Raw genomic sequence first — 18110 nt, 5'->3', positions numbered from 1 at the left:
ACATAGCTTCACCAAAAACAACTACTAGGACTATCGGCTTCAGTTAACACTCACATTTGCAACATAGACACCCTATACACTGTCTATTATTAGTGTGTTGTTGGGAGTGTAAGAGTGTAAGAAGGGCACAGTATGAGAGACTACCAGCGTCACATAGCTTCACCAAAAACAACTACTAGGACTATCGGCTTCAGTTAACACTCACATTTGCAACATAGACACCCTATACACTGTCTATTATTAGTGTGTGTTGGGAGTGTAAGAGTGTAAGAAGGGCACAGTATGAGAGACTACCAGCGTCACATAGCTTCACCAAAAACAACTACTAGGACTATCGGCTTCAGTTAACACTCACATTTGCAACATAGACACCCTATACACTGTCTTTTATTTTCTCTATGCTTGAACAGTGTCTGTCCTATGCTGAGTCCTGACATGCTTGTCCAAATGCGTCTTCTGTGTGAAGCCGGCCTTGCATACGTCACACACATAGGGCCTCTCCCCCGTGTGCCGTCTGCTATGCCTCTTCAGATGACTCGAGTGACTGGTGCTGAAGTCGCACTGCGCACACTTGTATGGCTTGTCGCCCGTGTGCATGCGCATGTGGTTCTTGTAGCTGGTGATGTGTGTGCATGCATAGTCGCACAGCTCACACTTGTATGGCCTTTCTCCGGTGTGTGTGCGCATGTGCACTGTCATGGTGGCCTGGTAGGCGCATTTGTAGCCGCACTCCTCACAGGTCAGCGTTTTCGGCTTCTTCTTTTCAGTCGCGGCTCGCTCGCCCGTGTGACTCTTGATGTGCTTCAACAGGGTACTGGAGTCCACGCATCTTTCCAATCAAAAACAGATCAATGTTCAAATTTGTGCCAAAATCATGATGACAATGTCAAGAAAAACAGTAAAATCTTATCACTATGGGCCGGTTCCCGAGCTCGGCATTTAGCTAAGTTCTAGGCCATTAAACAAACATCTATACTCTCTCTCTCTCTGTCTAGGGTTGTGTGGTTGATTGATTGATTGATTGATTGAGTACTTTATTTATGTAGATTACAATATACGGCTTATACACTTATATACAATGGCTTACAATACAGCAAAATTATAGATGAATTTACATAATATAGACTAAGAAAATAATTATTGAACTGTATATGATATGAAAAAGTAATTTGTAATATAATAACTATAGATATTATATTGTTATGCATCTACATAAATTGGCGGAGCTTTGGACATATCAATGTCCATTCTTCGGAAACAATATTAAAAATATCATCCCCACTAACTCTCTACCAAAACGTTAATTTAATTAATTAAGCTAAGGATTTATTTATTAATGGAAATATTGTAAAAGTTTTAATCAATATGAATATTGAAGAGAAAAAAAAACAGAAAATTGATAAAGTAAAATAATTATATAGGTAGATAAGATCAAATAATTGATTAATAAAATGAAGTAGGCTGAAAGTAGATCAGGGTTAACAAATTTCAGTAATATACAGCAGTATGCAGTGGATAATTGAAATAACATGAGTTTATATAATATATATATATATACAATTCGTTCTATAACATGGTTTAAAGGTTTATATTGGTGGAATGGGTGAGGGATGGTTGTCATGTGATCGTTCTAGGGTCGGACAGTTTCAGTCATTTGTTCCAAAATATGTTTTTTTAAAGTCAGGTTGAAGCTCGCTCGGCTCTCGATGGACCTGATAGAAACAGGAAGTGTATTCCATGCACGACAGGCACTGACTAAGAAGGATTTTGTGAAAATAGTAGTTCCATGATTGGGTATCCTTAAAGTACTTTCTCCGGTTCTAGTATGTGAAGCATCTATCCTCCTACCTTCAGAGACAAATTTGAAATCATCTTTAAAATAGTTCGGATTACCGTATTTCAAGATATCTCTAACAAGCTTGACTATTCGAAAAAGCCTCTGATCGGGAAGCTTCAATGTTGAACTAGCAATGTGGGCTGGGGTGATATGATCATGGCGTTGGAGAGAGTAGACGAAACGTAGACAATAATTTTGGCAACGCTGTAGTTTATCATTCAGAGTGACTTGCATATCATTAAGAACAGAATTACAATACATTAAATGTGGGAAGATGAGAGATTGAACCAATAATAATTTAATGTTTCTAGGGAGGATATCGTGCAATGCATGCATGGCTGAGAATACCTTTTTACAAGTTTTGTTCACTTGTTCTGACCACTCAAGAGTATTATTCATAATAATGCCTAAATTTTTAACTGAGCTACAGTAAGGAATGTCATTACCGTCTACACTAATTTTGTGAATCGATTTAAGGTCAATATTGTTTATAAGACGAGAATATCCAATTATAATGGGTTGTGTTTTGATGGGATTAAGCTTAAGGCAATTTTTCTTTGTCCATTCCACTATCGAATTGATATCCTGATTCATTATTCCAACTGTTTCATTAATTTTTGTTATGGGACAGCTTAAATAGATTTGAAGGTCGTCTGCATAAGTATGGAAACTGGAGAATTTGATAATGGAAGAAAGGTCATTAGCATACAAAGTGAAGAGGAGAGGGCCTAAAATTGAACCTTGTGGTACTCCATGCATAACGTTTTTCCAAGTTGACTTTTTGTCACCGACAGATACACATTGTTTCCTACCTAATAGATAGGATTTAAACCAAACTAACGAGTTGTGACTGAAACCAAGAATAGCCAACTTATTCAGAAGGACTGTATGATCATGTGGCAGAGAGGACCAGGAGTCCTAACTCCGCCCTAATAAAGGCATATAATCAATCAATCAATCTCTAAACATAATCACTCCTCAATCAAATTACAAAAAACTACATCTCACTATCTCACGCACAACCTTCCTCTAGCGCGTCTCGGAACGTTCTCCATCCAGTTTCGCCTCTACGCGGTCATCACTCTCTCAGCTCACCGGTTCAATAGTCCCAATTTGGTGGCCTGAGTGATGACTCCGCTATTCTAATAGTTAATATCCTAAGAAAGCGGGTTGTTCGAATTGTCACAGGCTTAAACATGTACGGGAAAGAAAATTCACGGATGACGCATTATCACGTCTCAACTACTCAACTCATTAACTTGCAATTTTACAAATAGATTCTCAATTCACCGAGGAAGGTTATAGACCTATCTAAAATTCTTTCAAGATTTCAGTACGGTAGGTGAAGTCTTCAGTTTGTCAAGTTCTTAATATTAGACCCTAAAGGTGCATAAATCAGTTTGTGCGTAAATTTCCGCAGTCGACGACGACAAGCATTGTTGACATTCATATTGTCCAAATTTCAAGTGTGCTAAAACAGCTGATCAAATAACTTTTCATTGTTTGTGTTTATTATTCAAGAATCAAATATTTCTAATAATACCAACATATTATCATTTAAAAGTATAATAAGGTATAAACTCAACCTCCCCCATCAAAACATAATTGAAGATAATCTTTCAGGTTATGTAGACAAATTGAAATCTACCCAATGTGAGATTCTCTCTCTCCCTGTCGTGGTAGACGACGGCATTTACACACAAACGAAAACCCTGCTTTACGGAGCACAGGGTCTATTAGACCCATTCTTTTTCATACATAAATTTCTCAGTTCATAAAATTAGCTGTCTTCTACAGTCTGGGTCATGTAGCTTTGCCTATCGGCGAAGGGCCACTAGACTAAAATACTACCCAAACAAATACATCCAACATTTTCTGAATAATTATGTATCTTTCTATAAGCAACAAATGTTCTTTTGTATCTTCTCAAAAGCAACGTGTTGCATTCAAAAAGATACACAAGGGGACTTTTGAAGTTACGTCCTTTTACAACACCAAATGAAAATGATTGTTCATGTTATGAAAGAATGAGAGAAATTATACAATTAACCTTCCGGTGGTCACGCCCTACTCAATCACACGAGCAGTCGCGTGTTGTATTTTGTACAACATCCAATTTTCCAAGTGTTATGTACTCTGTTTACTGTCAAAACATATTAATTAATTGTATAATTACTTTTTCCATCTTCTTGGATTATTTTACGCCTATGAACATTTGCATGATTACCATTTCATAGCCCAATAAGGTACACCAAGCAAAGCCATCAATTCTGTGTTATTGGTTCGTTTAGTCCCCGTATACAGTCTTTCCCTATCTTATGCACTGTGGCGACTAAATGGCACCTAAAGACTGAACCATTGCTCGGTTGATACTGCAACTCAGTGGAGTGATGGGGGAAAGTTTTGGAATGCATAGGTGACTCATTCACTGACACCACCCCATTCAATAGTTTTGTGCAGCAAGAAAACTGACACTGTTGTACTTTTTACAACAGCGCGACTGCCGGAAGGTTAAAATGATTGTAAGTTGAGGAGTGGGAAATGTATTCACCTGTATTCACATATGTTGCACTCGTAAGGTTTCTCTCCGCTGTGTATTCGCATATGGGTGCGTAGATTTGTGGATTGGGTAGAACTGTAGTCACATATCTGACACTTGTAGGGCTTTTCTCCACTATGGATCCGCATGTGGGTTTTCAGCGTGGTACTGTCAACAGAAGGAATAAAATAGATTGATCAGAATAAAATCAATTCACAGTGAAAAAAGCAGTCGTTAGGTGATGTGAGAGGCCCTGAAATTGATCAGTTGCGACCTGAAAACTCTGACACCAGACCTGAGCCAGCCAGGTCACTCGATATTATTATTATTATTAATTCACAGTATATTCATCAACTAAATAATAAAGATGACAATAACATAAATCCCATATTATGTACTATCATAGAGAAAAGATAGCATAAGAAGATATGCCATGGTTTGTAGAATACATTTAAAGTTTGCATGTTTTGTATCAAATCATGGTGAATGAGAAAGAAAAAGAGAAATTGTCAAAAAACCACTGATTTATTGATAATTAGAAAGACCGGTTTCGGTTATTACACCATTGTCAATCTCTGATAAACTGATAATATCAATGATAAATATCTCTGATAATATCAATAAATCAGTGGTTTTTTGACAATTTCTTTTTCTTTCTCATTCAATATGAATAATTACCACAATATCAACTTCTCAACTACACAAAAAGTCAAATCATGGTGTTATGTATCAAGTTAGAATGAAGTTACGTATCAAAATTATTGGCGTTGTGTATCAAGCTGAGATGATAATTAATTGGTCTTAGGGAAGAGATAGCATGAGAAGATATCATGGTTTGTAGAATTCATTTGAAGTTTGGAAGTTTTGTATCAATTTATGATGTTGTGTATCAAGTTGAGATGAAGTTTTTTACAAATTTGGTGTTGTGTATCAAGCTGAGATGAAGTTTTGTATCAAATTATGGTGTTGTGTACCAAGTTGAGATGATACTGTATAATATTGTGCTGTGTCAACAGCACATTGCACGCGAACATAAGGCATTCATGTTCCAAATTTCCAAAAGAAACGAGCATAAGAAGATATCCCATGGTTTGTAGGATTTATTCAAAGTTTTGTATCAAATTATGGTGTTATGTATCTAGTTGAGATGGTATTGTATCATATTGTGATTATACTGTATCGTATGTGATGAAAATGTATCATTTATAATGATAGCATAGAGAAAAGATAACTTAAGAAGATAGGTCGTTTATGTTGCAAATTTCTTCTCCGATTACTGTCGACTACTGTCTATTATTAGTGTGTTGTTGGGAGTGTAAGAAGGGCACAGTATGAGAGACTACCAGCGTCACATAGCTTCACCAAAAACAACTACTAGGACTATCGGCTTCAGTTAACACTCACATTTGCAACATAGACACCCTATACACTGTCTATTATTAGTGTGTTGTTGGGAGTGTAAGAGTGTAAGAAGGGCACAGTATGAGAGACTACCAGCGTCACATAGCTTCACCAAAAACAACTACTAGGACTATCGGCTTCAGTTAACACTCACATTTGCAACATAGACACCCTATACACTGTCTATTATTAGTGTGTTGTTGGGAGTGTAAGAGTGTAAGAAGGGCACAGTATGAGAGACTACCAGCGTCACATAGCTTCACCAAAAACAACTACTAGGACTATCGGCTTCAGTAACACTCACATTTGCAACATAGACACCCTATACACTGTCTATTATTAGTGTGTTGTTGGGAGTGTAAGAGTGTAAGAAGGGCACAGTATGAGAGACTACCAGCGTCACATAGCTTCACCAAAAACAACTACTAGGACTATCGGCTTCAGTTAACACTCACATTTGCAACATAGACACCCTATACACTGTCTATTATTAGTGTGTGTTGGGAGTGTAAGAGTGTAAGAAGGGCACAGTATGAGAGACTACCAGCGTCACATAGCTTCACCAAAAACAACTACTAGGACTATCGGCTTCAGTTAACACTCACATTTGCAACATAACGGTCCTTTACCATGGCATATCACCACAAATGATACATAATCAACACAATATGATACAGTATCAACACAATATGATACACAGCTCCATAATTTGATACCAAACTGAATGAATTCTACAAACCATGGGATATCTTCTTATGCTATCTTCCCTCTATATCACCATAAATGATACAGTATCAACACAATATGATACAGAATCATCCTAACTTGATACACAACACCATTATTTGATACAAAACTTCATCTTAACTTGATACACAACACCATAATTTGATACAGATCTTCTCCCTCACCTGTACGAAGTGCTGTAGTCACACTGGTTGCACTTGAACGGTCTCTCTCCAGTGTGCGTTCGCACATGTGCGCGCAGTGTGTTCGCATGCAGTGTGTTGTAGGCGCAGTAGGGACAGTGGCGCAGTTGGTTGCCTGGTGAGACGTGCAGCCGTAAATGGCAGCGCAACTTGGCCAGCGCCGCCGTCCGGAAGTCACACATTGTGCAGGCGAACCGTTCGGCCAGCTCTGACAGTTTCGCGGATACTTCTGTCGGGTTTTTGTTGAGGGGCCCACCTTTCGTCCATTTGTCACGTGGTTTGGAAGTGGATGATTCTGGAAATGAATTAGATAGATAGAGACAGTAGTTTATTTCCTTGGAAAATCAATACAAGACAAATACCTGGTCGTCTATACATATAAACTAGCTTACCCGACGAAATTCGTACCGCCATAAGTCAATGTATCTCATGTCACACTTGACTTTATTTGGTGAATCATGAAATTTATCTGACAATCAATATTTTAATTCACATCTCAATACGGACTTCCTATGTGATTGATTGATTGAGTACTTTATTTATGTAGATTACAATATATACTGGCTTATACACTTATATACAATAGCTTACAATACAGCAAAATTATAGATGAAATTTACATAATATAGACTAAGAAAATAATTATTGAACTGTATATGATATGAAAAAGCAATTTGTAATATAATAACTATAGATAATAATCATATTGTTATGCATGTACATAAATTGGCGGAGCTTTGGACATATCAATGTCCATTCTTCGGAAAGAATATTAAAAATATCCTCCCCACTAACTCTCTACCAAAAATGTGCTTAGTCATGCAGCATTTATTATTCCGACATTGCAACATATTCTCAATCAAGTGGTAGTAATATCTATCAGTAAAGTGTTGAATTAAAAAAAAAATAGATACCGGTAGATTAGATCAGTGTTTCAGAGATGAATTTAATGTTTTCATAGTTGTTGATTGTCAATAGATGGTCCAGGAAATATGCGATGTACGATGAATCACACAGAATTCCATATTCTTTCCATCTTCAATTTTAGGATGAATATAAGCTAAGCTAAATTCATAGAAAAATTCAGTTCAGTCTGTCATTCTTCAGTAATTAATGATTGCTATATGAACAATTCTCTTTCATGAGTTTCTCAATGATAGGGGAGTGATAATAATTATTTGTATATGTCTTCTAAGGAACGATTATCTACAGCTGGTACCAATCAACTAATATACACTAACGTCAACTCCAAACCACCGTTTTAATACCTGAACACAATTGATCACAGGGTGACGTGTTTATTATACAGCTGGTAACTCAAGATGCTAAATTATAAGTAGCCACTCGGCCTAAAATTTCAAAAATCTGGTGTGGCGCACTCACACAACTTTCCTTGCCGTTATTAGAACTGATCACCTGACGCTAGTGTTCACGCGCATCACAAGATCTAAGCCAGCTGGTGACAGGACAATAACGCTGGAGACATGCGAGGTGTGATATCTCTTCATAGTGAATGATTTAATAGAATCAACAGTTGCCAACAGTTTGCAATTGGATAATCACATTTTCTCGAATTTCGAGCTTAATTTCAATTTTAGGTGAAAATGTTACTCAACATTAATTGTAGAGATTTCTATGCTCAATCTACTCCACTTGATTTTTTTCGTTTCAATTGTATCTGAAGCCTGATAATTGGGAATCTATCTGCATTGATGGGGCGAACCTCCTGAGATTTTTACAGATATGGGACTTGTGGCAGTTGATAGAGCTTATCAATGACTTTTCTAGGTATGAATTTGATCAAAATCGTTGGAGCCGTTTTCGAGAAAATTGCAAAAAACCCTGTTTTCGACAACATTTTCGTTATTTTAGCCGCCATCTTGAATTGCATCAGATCGAAATTGTTCGTGTCGGATCCTTATAGTGAAAGGACCTTAAGTTCCAAATTTCAAGTCATTCCGTTAATTGGGAGATGAAATATAGTGTACACAGACGCACATACACTCATACACACACACACAAACAGACCAATACCTAAAAACCACTTTTTTGGATGGGGGTCCATCCCATCCTAGAGAAATGAACTTTGTGAACTCCTTCTCGTGCATGAAGTAGGTAGGTAGAACAGTTCATAAAAACCACTTTTTTGGACTCAGGGGACCTTGAAACGTATAGAAATTTACAAATTGGGGTACCTTAATTTTTTTCGGAAAGCGATACTTTCCTTACCTATGGTAGTAGGGCAAGCAAAGTAATAAAATGAGTGGAAATCAGAGTGAGAATCACCTGTACTTGCAGCATTAGGATGAGTCCAAGAACTGCCTTCTCCAGTATTTTCATCTTCAACTGCCTGAAAACAAAAGAGAAATATAAAGTTTGAGAAAAATAAGAGGAAAGCTGATACCTGTATGTATATCTGATGTAATATTAACTGTCAATTCTTGTTGAAAATAATTTATTATATTTTAATATCGGGACACCGAGCTTCGCTCGTTATTTTTATCTATATATAAATATATATATATATATATATATATATTTATATATATATATATATATATATATATATATATATATATATATTATATATATATATATATATTATATATATATATATATATATAAAAGCGAAATGGCACTCACTCACTGACTGACTGACTCACTCACTTCCAATTGTATCGGAAGCCTGTATTGGAAATCTGAAATCAAACTTTGCATAGATGGGGCGGAGCTCCTGAAATTTTAACATATAGGTGACTTGTGGCAGTTGATAGAGCTTATCAATGACTATCTATATATATAAAAGCGAAATGGCACTCACCACTGACTGACTGACTGATTCACTCACTCACTCACTCACATAACTAAAAATCTACCGGACCAAAAACGTTCAAATTTGGTAGGTATGTTCAGTTGGCCCTTTAGAGGCGCACTAAGAAATCTTTTGGCAATATTTTAACTCTAAGGGTTGTTTTTAAGGGTTTAAAGTTCGTCTTTTAGCATGTATATTCTTCTTCTCCCAACCTCTTAATTATAATTGAAATTTTCATATCATCATATGTTACTATAGAACTATAATCTAGATAGAGTACCTCTTCGAAACAGTTGTAAACTGGCAACTAAATTAATAATTTTGTCAGGTTGGCATTAAGTTGAGTTGACTTTGTTAGGTTGGCAAACTAAATTAATAATTTTGTCAGGTTGGCATTAAGTTGAGTTGACTTTGTTAGGTTGGCACCAAGTTGAAGATTTAAATACATTTATCGCGGAAAAATTGATTGGGCACTGCTACTTCAATACTGGGAATATTATATTACTAGCAGTCAGGCTCGCTTCGCTCGCCATATCCGTTTAGCCAGCCGTTTAGTCTGGACCCCCGACTGGATTGTCCTAACTTATGATAAAAATGCCCAAATGAAAAATGCAGGCGAGCGAAGCGAGCCTGCTGATCTCATTCTTGGACGATCCAGTCAGGTGTCCAGGGGGCGGAGCCCCCTGGCTAGACGGATATGGCGAGCGAAGCGAGCCTGACGGCTAGTTTATTATAATCATTTTAATATGGGGGGACCGAGCTTCGCTTGTTATTTTTATTTATTGATAAACAGAACACAATTCTCTAAAATGATCGTGTTTATATTTTACAGCTGTCTATATGTCAGCTTATGAATTTCGGGGATGCGATATTTTGATTTTCCACAGAATCACTCGCTCACTTTTTACTATCCACAGACGACGAAAGTCTCTGCTGTTTCAGCCAAGGATGAATTATCCTTTTAATGACGTTCAGCGAGTTTTCCCAAGGATGAGACCTAGTGCAATCGAATTTTTATATCATAAACCTACTATGTTACAAATTTCGTGAAAATCGTTAGAGCCGTTTTCGAGATCCGTTGAACATAAATAACCAGATTTAAATATACAGAAATTGCTCGCTTAATACTAGTAGTTCTGTGAGCAGTAGACCTCGCGCTCAGTAAGTTACATTGACATGTTGTTATGTTTTCTCAAAAATTAATAAATAATTTATCAATTTAAAATGTCTAGAAAAAATCCTAAAATAAACATAGAGCTTTTTTGTTCTATCGTACCGTGACGTGTCGTCCCGGAATGTGAGTGTGAGCGCTGCTATCAGGTCTGGCTGCAACTGTCTACAACGTTGATGGAAAGATACATTTCAAGATGTTCGATGTTTTTGAACGGGTAGTATTATAGTCCACTAGACAGCTGATTTATGATGAATAATTCTATAGTCTGATTTTTACTCTAATATTGGCGTCTGAAGGAGGCTCCTTTTTCCTTTTATATTATCCTTGAAATGCAAAATTTCCAAAAACCTTGTATATACGTCAACGTGCAATTTAAAAAGGAAAATACCTGTCAAATTTTATTAAAATCTATTACCGCGTTTCGCCGTAAATGCGCAACATTCAAACATTTAAACATTAAGAGAAATGCCAAACCGTCGATTTGAATCTTAGACCTCACTTCACTCGATCAATAATAGGATTCGTCATGACAATATATTTTTCAATACTTGAATAATACATTCTCATAATTGAGATTGAATATTTTGTCAATTATTCATGTTTCTACAATGTTAAACGATGTGGGAACGTTGTGGAGGTGGAAAAAGATAACTCTATCTGCTTTGTGGAATGATAGACAAGGATAGAAACACCAATGTTGATCAAACACTGCCATTATAAAGTGGACCTCACTATAGCAATTAGTGTTCGACAATATGATACAGTATCATCTCAATTCGATACACAAAACCATAATTTGATACAAAACAGGATAGCGCTATCTGCTTTGTGGAATGATAGACAAGGATAGCAGCACCGATGTTGATCAAATACTGCCATTATAACGTGGACCTCACTATAGCAATTAGTGTTCAACAATATGATACAGTATCACCTCAACTTGATACACAACACCATAATTTGATACAAAACAGGATAGCGTTATCTGCTTTGTGGAATGATAGCCAAGGATAGCAACACCATTGTTGATCAAATACTGCCATTATAACGTGGACCTCACTATAGCAATTAGTGTTCGACAATATGATACAGTATCATCTCAATTCGATACACAACACCATAATTTGATACATAACAGGATAGAGCTGTCTGCTTTGTGGAATGATAGACAAGGATAGAAACACCAATGTTGATCAAACAATGCCATTATAACGTGGACCTCACTATAGCAATATAGTGTTAGACATATGGACAATATGATACAGTATCATCTCAACTTGATACACAACACCATAATTTGATACAAAACAGGATAGCGCTATCTGCTTTGTGGAATGATAGTCAAGGATAGCAACACCGATGTTGATCAAATACTGCCATTATAAAATGGACCTCACTATATTATAATATGATACAGTATCATCTCAACTTGATACACAACACCATAATTTGATACAGAACAGGATAGAGCTATCTGCTTTGTGGACTGATAGTCAAGGATAGCAACACCGATGTTGATCAAATACTGCCATTATAACGTGGACCTCACTATAGCAATATTAGTGTTCGACAATATGATACATTATCATCTCAACTTGATACACAACACCATAATTTGATACAAAACAGGATAGCGCTATCTGCTTTGTGGAATGATAGACAAGAATAGCAACACCAATGTTGATCAAATACTGCCATTATAACGTGGACCTCACTATATTTGTAGTAAATTAAAAAAATATTTACCTGTGTCTGATATTGGTCTGCAGTATCCTCATTGACAGGGTTGTCATGTTCATCCAAATTTTCCCTTTTCACCACAATATTTCCATCAAAGCCCACTTTTCCAGGGTCTGGAAAAGTTCCTTCCTGTAACAATTGCAAAAGGAATTTTCAAATTCAAATCCATTTATTTGCCATAAAATGATACAAATTGATAAAATAAATATTCTAAATTAAAAAAAATGGCACTAATGTCAAAGAACAAATTGTGCGCCGGCAGTGGGTTCCAACGAGGTACAGCAAACGTGTCAATAGAAAAGAAAATAGAGCTTATTAGAACCACTAAATTAAATAAAATTACGGAAATAAAAAATTTATTTGAATTAAAAAGATAGAGTGGTTTAAAATAAAAAATATAGGACTGACCTCAGGAAATTTTTTATTGGCAAAATATGTACAATTTGTCTTCAGAAATCTTCAAAGTAGTCCCCATTGGAGTAGATAACACGCTGATACCGGATTTTCCAATCCCTGAACGCTCCCTGGAAGTCGGCAACCTCTATGCTGTCTAGAGCCCTCGTCGTAGCACGTTGAATGTTTTCCAGAGTCCCGAACCGGGTCCCCTTAAGATGTCTCTTGATCTTGGGGAACAAAAAGAAGTCCGGTGGTGCCATATCCGGGCTGTGAGTAGGTTGTGGCCAACGTTAGTAGACAAAAGGTTGATCACTCACAGGTGTTTGATTCAAAGTGGTGGGGGTATCGCCAGCGTGACGTCACGTGTAGTAAAAATGTTCTAGAGTAACCACACTGAGCATACAGTTTATTCACTGTATCTTCAAATATATCGTCGTTTATTCTCCTCAAGATTGACCTAGAGCTTTAAAATTCTCCATACTTATAGCGAATGAATCACCGAATCTGAAGATGTTGTTAAATATTTCAAATTCATTCAACTTTTATGAATAAAATGAAGTTGAAAGTTTTTCATGAATCTAAAAACGTTACACGAAAAAGTTAATAAACTGGAAAAGCGTTAGTAGACAATGTTATACTATTATAATTTCAGATTAACCCTTAAAAAAACTTGATAAACCAATGCATTGCAATAAACCGATAAACCGATCCCGATAAATACGATGAATTTCATTCATTGTAAATGCACTGAACACATGCTGGTATCATGCACATGTTCTACGAGAATCAAAATATCTCATCCCCGAAATTCACAAGCTGATGTATAGCCAAACTACAAAATATAAACACGACCTAGAAGATGAAGAAACCTTAAGGGTTTGAAAGGGAAGGTTAGGAGGTGGGGTTTTTGCTTTCATATGGCAAAATGCTTGTATTATTCAAATGTTTTAATAATTATTGTAAAACAGAAACAGAAAGATTGCATGTCAGAAAATGTTTTTGTTATATAATTTGACTATACGACACCATATGATTTTCAAGAATGCGATATTCTGCCTACTCTGTACTACAGCCTACGTCACGGCTGCAGTTCCCCCACTCCAATTGCATTTCAACGAAAATACTATAGATGAGTGACCAACCTTCTGTCTACTAACTTTGGGTTGTGGCAACGTTACCCTCGACTGTTTGGCCCACTGCTCGGTGACGAGCAGGCAGGTGTGCGACGGAGCATTGTCGTGATGGAGAATTCACGAATCGTCAATCCCCGGACGGACTCGATGAACCCGGGCGGTTAGTCGACGGAGCACCTCTCTGTAGTACTGGCCGTTTACAGTTTGGCCGGTGAACGGCCAGTACTAATTTGTGTACTTTCTTTGTGAACAGCCAGTACTACAGAGAGGTGCTCCGTCGACTAACCGCCCGGGTTCATCGAGTCCGTCCGGGGATTGCCGATTCGTGAATCCTTCATCACGACAATGCTCCGTCGCACACCTGCCTGCTCGTCACCGAACAGTTGGCCAAACAGTCGAGGGTAACGTTGCCACAACCTCCTCACAGCCCGGATATGGCACCACCGGACTTCTTTTTGTTCCCCAAGATCAAGAGACAACTTAAGGGGACGCGGTTCAGGACTCTGGAAAACGTTCAACGTGCCTCGACGAGGGCTCTAGACAGCATAGAGGTTGCCGACTTCCAAGGAGCGTTCAGGGATTGGAAAATCCGGTATCAGCGTGTTATAGACTCTAATGGGGACTACTTTGAAGATTTCTGAAGACAAATTGTAAATATTTTGCCAATAATAAATTTCCTGAGGTCAGTCCGGTTACTTATTAGACAGACCCTGTATATATTGTAATCTACATAAATAAAGTACTCAATCAATCAATCAGTCTCATGGGGTTTTTCCCTCCGAAACTTCGCAGGGTCAAAAGCCTCACCTCTCCCAAGAAGTTCTGCCTAAATGGCCGCCCTTCTGTGAGCAGTGGTGAAGAGTGGTCTCTCCACCCAAAACTCGTGACCTACGTGAGTTCCACTCCTGGTCCTTTTGTAGGTCCTTCCGCTGAAAGAGGGGACGTCAAACTGCCCATAGGGAGCCCGGCACCCGGCCACCCTCTTGACCCGCATTCGTACCTAGACTTTCACCCATCTCTTATTTGGTAGAGAGTTAGTGGGGAGGATATTTTTAATATTCTTTCCGAAGAATGGACATTGATATGTCCAAAGCTCCGCCAATTTATGTAGATGCATAACAATATAATTATCCATAGTTATTATATTACAAATTACTTTTTCATATCATATACTTTCAATAATTATTTTCTTAGTCTATATTATGTAAATTCATCTATAATTTTGCTGTATTGTAAGCTATTGTATATAAGTGTATAAGCCAGTATATATTGTAATCTACATGAATAAAGTACTCAATCAATCAATCTCTTGTCTCTTGGGTTTTTCTTTTTGCCCCTCCAAAACTGCCCTGATGGGGCAGATCCCGTGGGTTTGCAGGCAAGGCGGCAATATGGAGTTCCTTGGGGTCCTTTTTAGTCGCCTCCTATGACAAGCAGGGATACTGTGGGTGAATTCTGGTTTTCATTACATTCTTGAGTACGATGTTCGACTCAAAGCTCCCCCAACCCACAGGGGGCACTGCCATTATAACGTGGACCTCACCAGAGATAACTTACTTGAATGACACAGGTTGGTTCCAGAAGACCAGCCGCTAAAGCCACATCCATGGCTGCTTCTTTTTCTACTGAATTCTCCTCTTCATACATTATTTTGAATTAATAAATAATCCAATCCACTCTGAAACAATAAAACATTTCAAATATATCAATCTTATTTCAAAATGTTTTCCCAATAGGCCTAATTGCATAGAATATTATATTCTATAATACCATAATATCGAGGACCGAGCTTCGCTCTGGAGTACAAAAGCATAGCAAATTTATTACGAAAGAAGAAATTATAATAACATTCATACAGAAATGTTCTATCTAGTCACAGTAAATTGAGATTAATTCCCAGAGAAATGCAAAAATTTCCCTCACAAAGGCCCAGTTGCACAAAAGCACAAAAAGCGGTTAAATTTTAATCCTGATTAACTTCACCTGAACCAAATCAGAAAATGCCATTTCAGAAAGATGGATCTACTGGAATTAATCAAAAGCGGTTAAATTTTAATCCTGATTAACTTCACCTGAACTAAATCAGAAAATGCCATTTCAAAAAGATGGATCTACTGGAATTAATCAGGATTGAAAATAACCCGGCTTTTTTGCAACCGGCACTAAGTACCTGATTGAATGATTACAAAAGTTCAACAGCTGAGTCATAATTCTGACACAGTCCCACACACATGAACTCGCTTACTCACTTCCATCACCAACAGACGACAGAATAATTATTATCAGCTGTTTTTCCAAGGATGAATAATAATTATCCTTTTTATGTCCTTCAGTGATTTTTCCCAGGATTGAGACCTAGTGCAATCGAATCTTTATATTATAAACCTACTATGTTCTGAATTTCGTGAGAATCGTTAGAGCCGTTTTCGAGATCCGGTGAAATACAATCTTATAAACAGAAGTTGCTCGTTTAATAGTATAGGATCTTTATAATGGAAGTGACTGACCCGAAACGCGGACACCAACCACTATTATGCCCATAGTGCATTCTGGTGACGTCAGCACAGGTAGGGCTCCAACACAAATAAACATTTGTTGTTTTCAGCTGATCTATATCAACTAGGTAGTGTTTTTATTGGTGTAGGAGCCCTACCTGTACTGACGTCATCAGAATGCACTATGGCTTTGTTACGGAGGTTGTGCCCGATGGGAAATGTCTGAGAAGAAGAATAATACCTTATCTTTATGAATTACTAGCAGGTAACCCGTGCTTCGCAATGGTCTAATTATAGAATTGACCTACTGAAATCTTGGAGAATTTAAAATAGACTTATAACCATCCTTGGTAAATTAACAATCTTTATGAAAAATTTCAAGGTAATCAGTTGAGTAGTTGAGACGTGATGATGCGTCATTCATGAATTTCCTATCCCGCGCGTGTATAAGCAAATTCTTCTTTTTATTATAGGTAGAAGATTTCAATGAAAATTTGGTAGAGAGACAGTTTTGGATTTAGTCTGTTGACTTCTTCCATATGTTATTTTATAATATTTGAATTTTTATCTCAATTTATAAATAAATAATGATAACTTATAAATTTCTGTTCTGTATCAAAAATGTTTAGGGTAATAAATAGAAATCAGAGTTTCTAGTCTACGAACAGTAGTCTAACCTTTCAAAATAATCAAAGCTTTACAATCAACCAAATAATATGACAATTTGAAGATAATTTTACTACCACGCTATTAGTGAATTGGAGTTTATCTAAAAGTATCTAAAATTATCTAAATAGAGAAGAAAATGTCTTGAAAATTATTGAATAATATTTGTTTCAAGTCTCAGTAGCTTAGTACGGTCACAGAATTAATAACAGAATTAATTATAGGAGTTTTCTCTGGTACGGTACATGATTAAAAGTTAGGTTATGTTATTGTGTTCTGTTATATTCATTACAAAAAGCGTCAGCTTGTAAGACAAGAAAATTAATCATTGATCAAAGGGAGATTACTTTCTTTAATTGATTGTATTTTGAAAATATTAAATAGGAGACAATAAATATTTGTAAATATTAGAGTTTTGTTTTTGCCTAGACCTTGGCCCTATGTCAAAACATTGCCCATTCTTTCTTAAATCATTATTACAGAGTTACTCAAAGATACTATACTAACCTTGAGGTTTTTTGTTGGAACTCTATAGAAAATAGGTTATTGATAAATTGAAATTCATGAAAAATTGATAAGAAGTACAAATATGTAATTAATGAGCACAGAACTGTGAACGGTTGACGTTCATTGAGTCTAGAATTCAATTGTGCTAGAATCAGCTGTTCAGATACCTTTTTGTAATTTGTGTTGATTATCCAAAACTATCAAAATCTATTTCGAATTATAAATACTAGCATATTGAATTGGCATTTGAATTCAAAATCCTTACCCACGCTTTCACTTTTAAATTTCAATTCCTTTGGAACAGAAACTTTTTAGGCTATGTTCATCTAATTTACCAATCAGACAAAATGAAATCTAGCCGATCTGAGATCCTTCCATTGTTTGTAATTTTTACTCCGGTGCTTCACACTCGCCGAGTCGGGACAAGCAAGTCAAAAGCTTGAGCAAGTGTTGCAGACAGCTGACAGCCTTGCCACCACTC

General features: G+C 36.8%; 1 protein-coding gene across 2 annotated transcripts; it reads right to left on the bottom strand.

Moving 5' to 3' along the window:
* Positions 1-394: 394 nt before the first annotated feature.
* On the bottom strand, positions 395-17805 carry LOC120348914 (zinc finger protein 525-like). 2 transcript variants are annotated; one of them, XM_039440467.1, is made up of 7 exons: positions 17630-17805; positions 15519-15634; positions 12439-12561; positions 8993-9056; positions 6689-7001; positions 4389-4544; positions 395-829 (listed from the first exon to the last, which is right to left on the bottom strand). In XM_039440467.1, the coding sequence occupies exons 2-7, from the start codon at positions 15606-15608 to the stop codon at positions 397-399; spliced, it is 1179 nt and encodes a 392-aa protein (XP_039296401.1). In that variant the 5' UTR covers positions 15609-15634; positions 17630-17805; the 3' UTR covers positions 395-396. The 2 variants fall into 2 exon arrangements, with proteins under 2 accessions (XP_039296401.1, XP_039296400.1); XM_039440466.1 differs by having other exon boundaries at positions 15519-15639; positions 17630-17803.
* Between the last annotated feature and the right edge of the window lie 305 nt (positions 17806-18110).

This window comes from Nilaparvata lugens, chromosome 14, assembly GCF_014356525.2.
Source record: "Nilaparvata lugens isolate BPH chromosome 14, ASM1435652v1, whole genome shotgun sequence".
NCBI lineage: Eukaryota > Metazoa > Arthropoda > Insecta > Hemiptera > Delphacidae > Nilaparvata > Nilaparvata lugens.
Note: the sequence above shows the minus strand (reverse complement) of the source record. Positions and strands in the feature narration are given on the sequence as shown.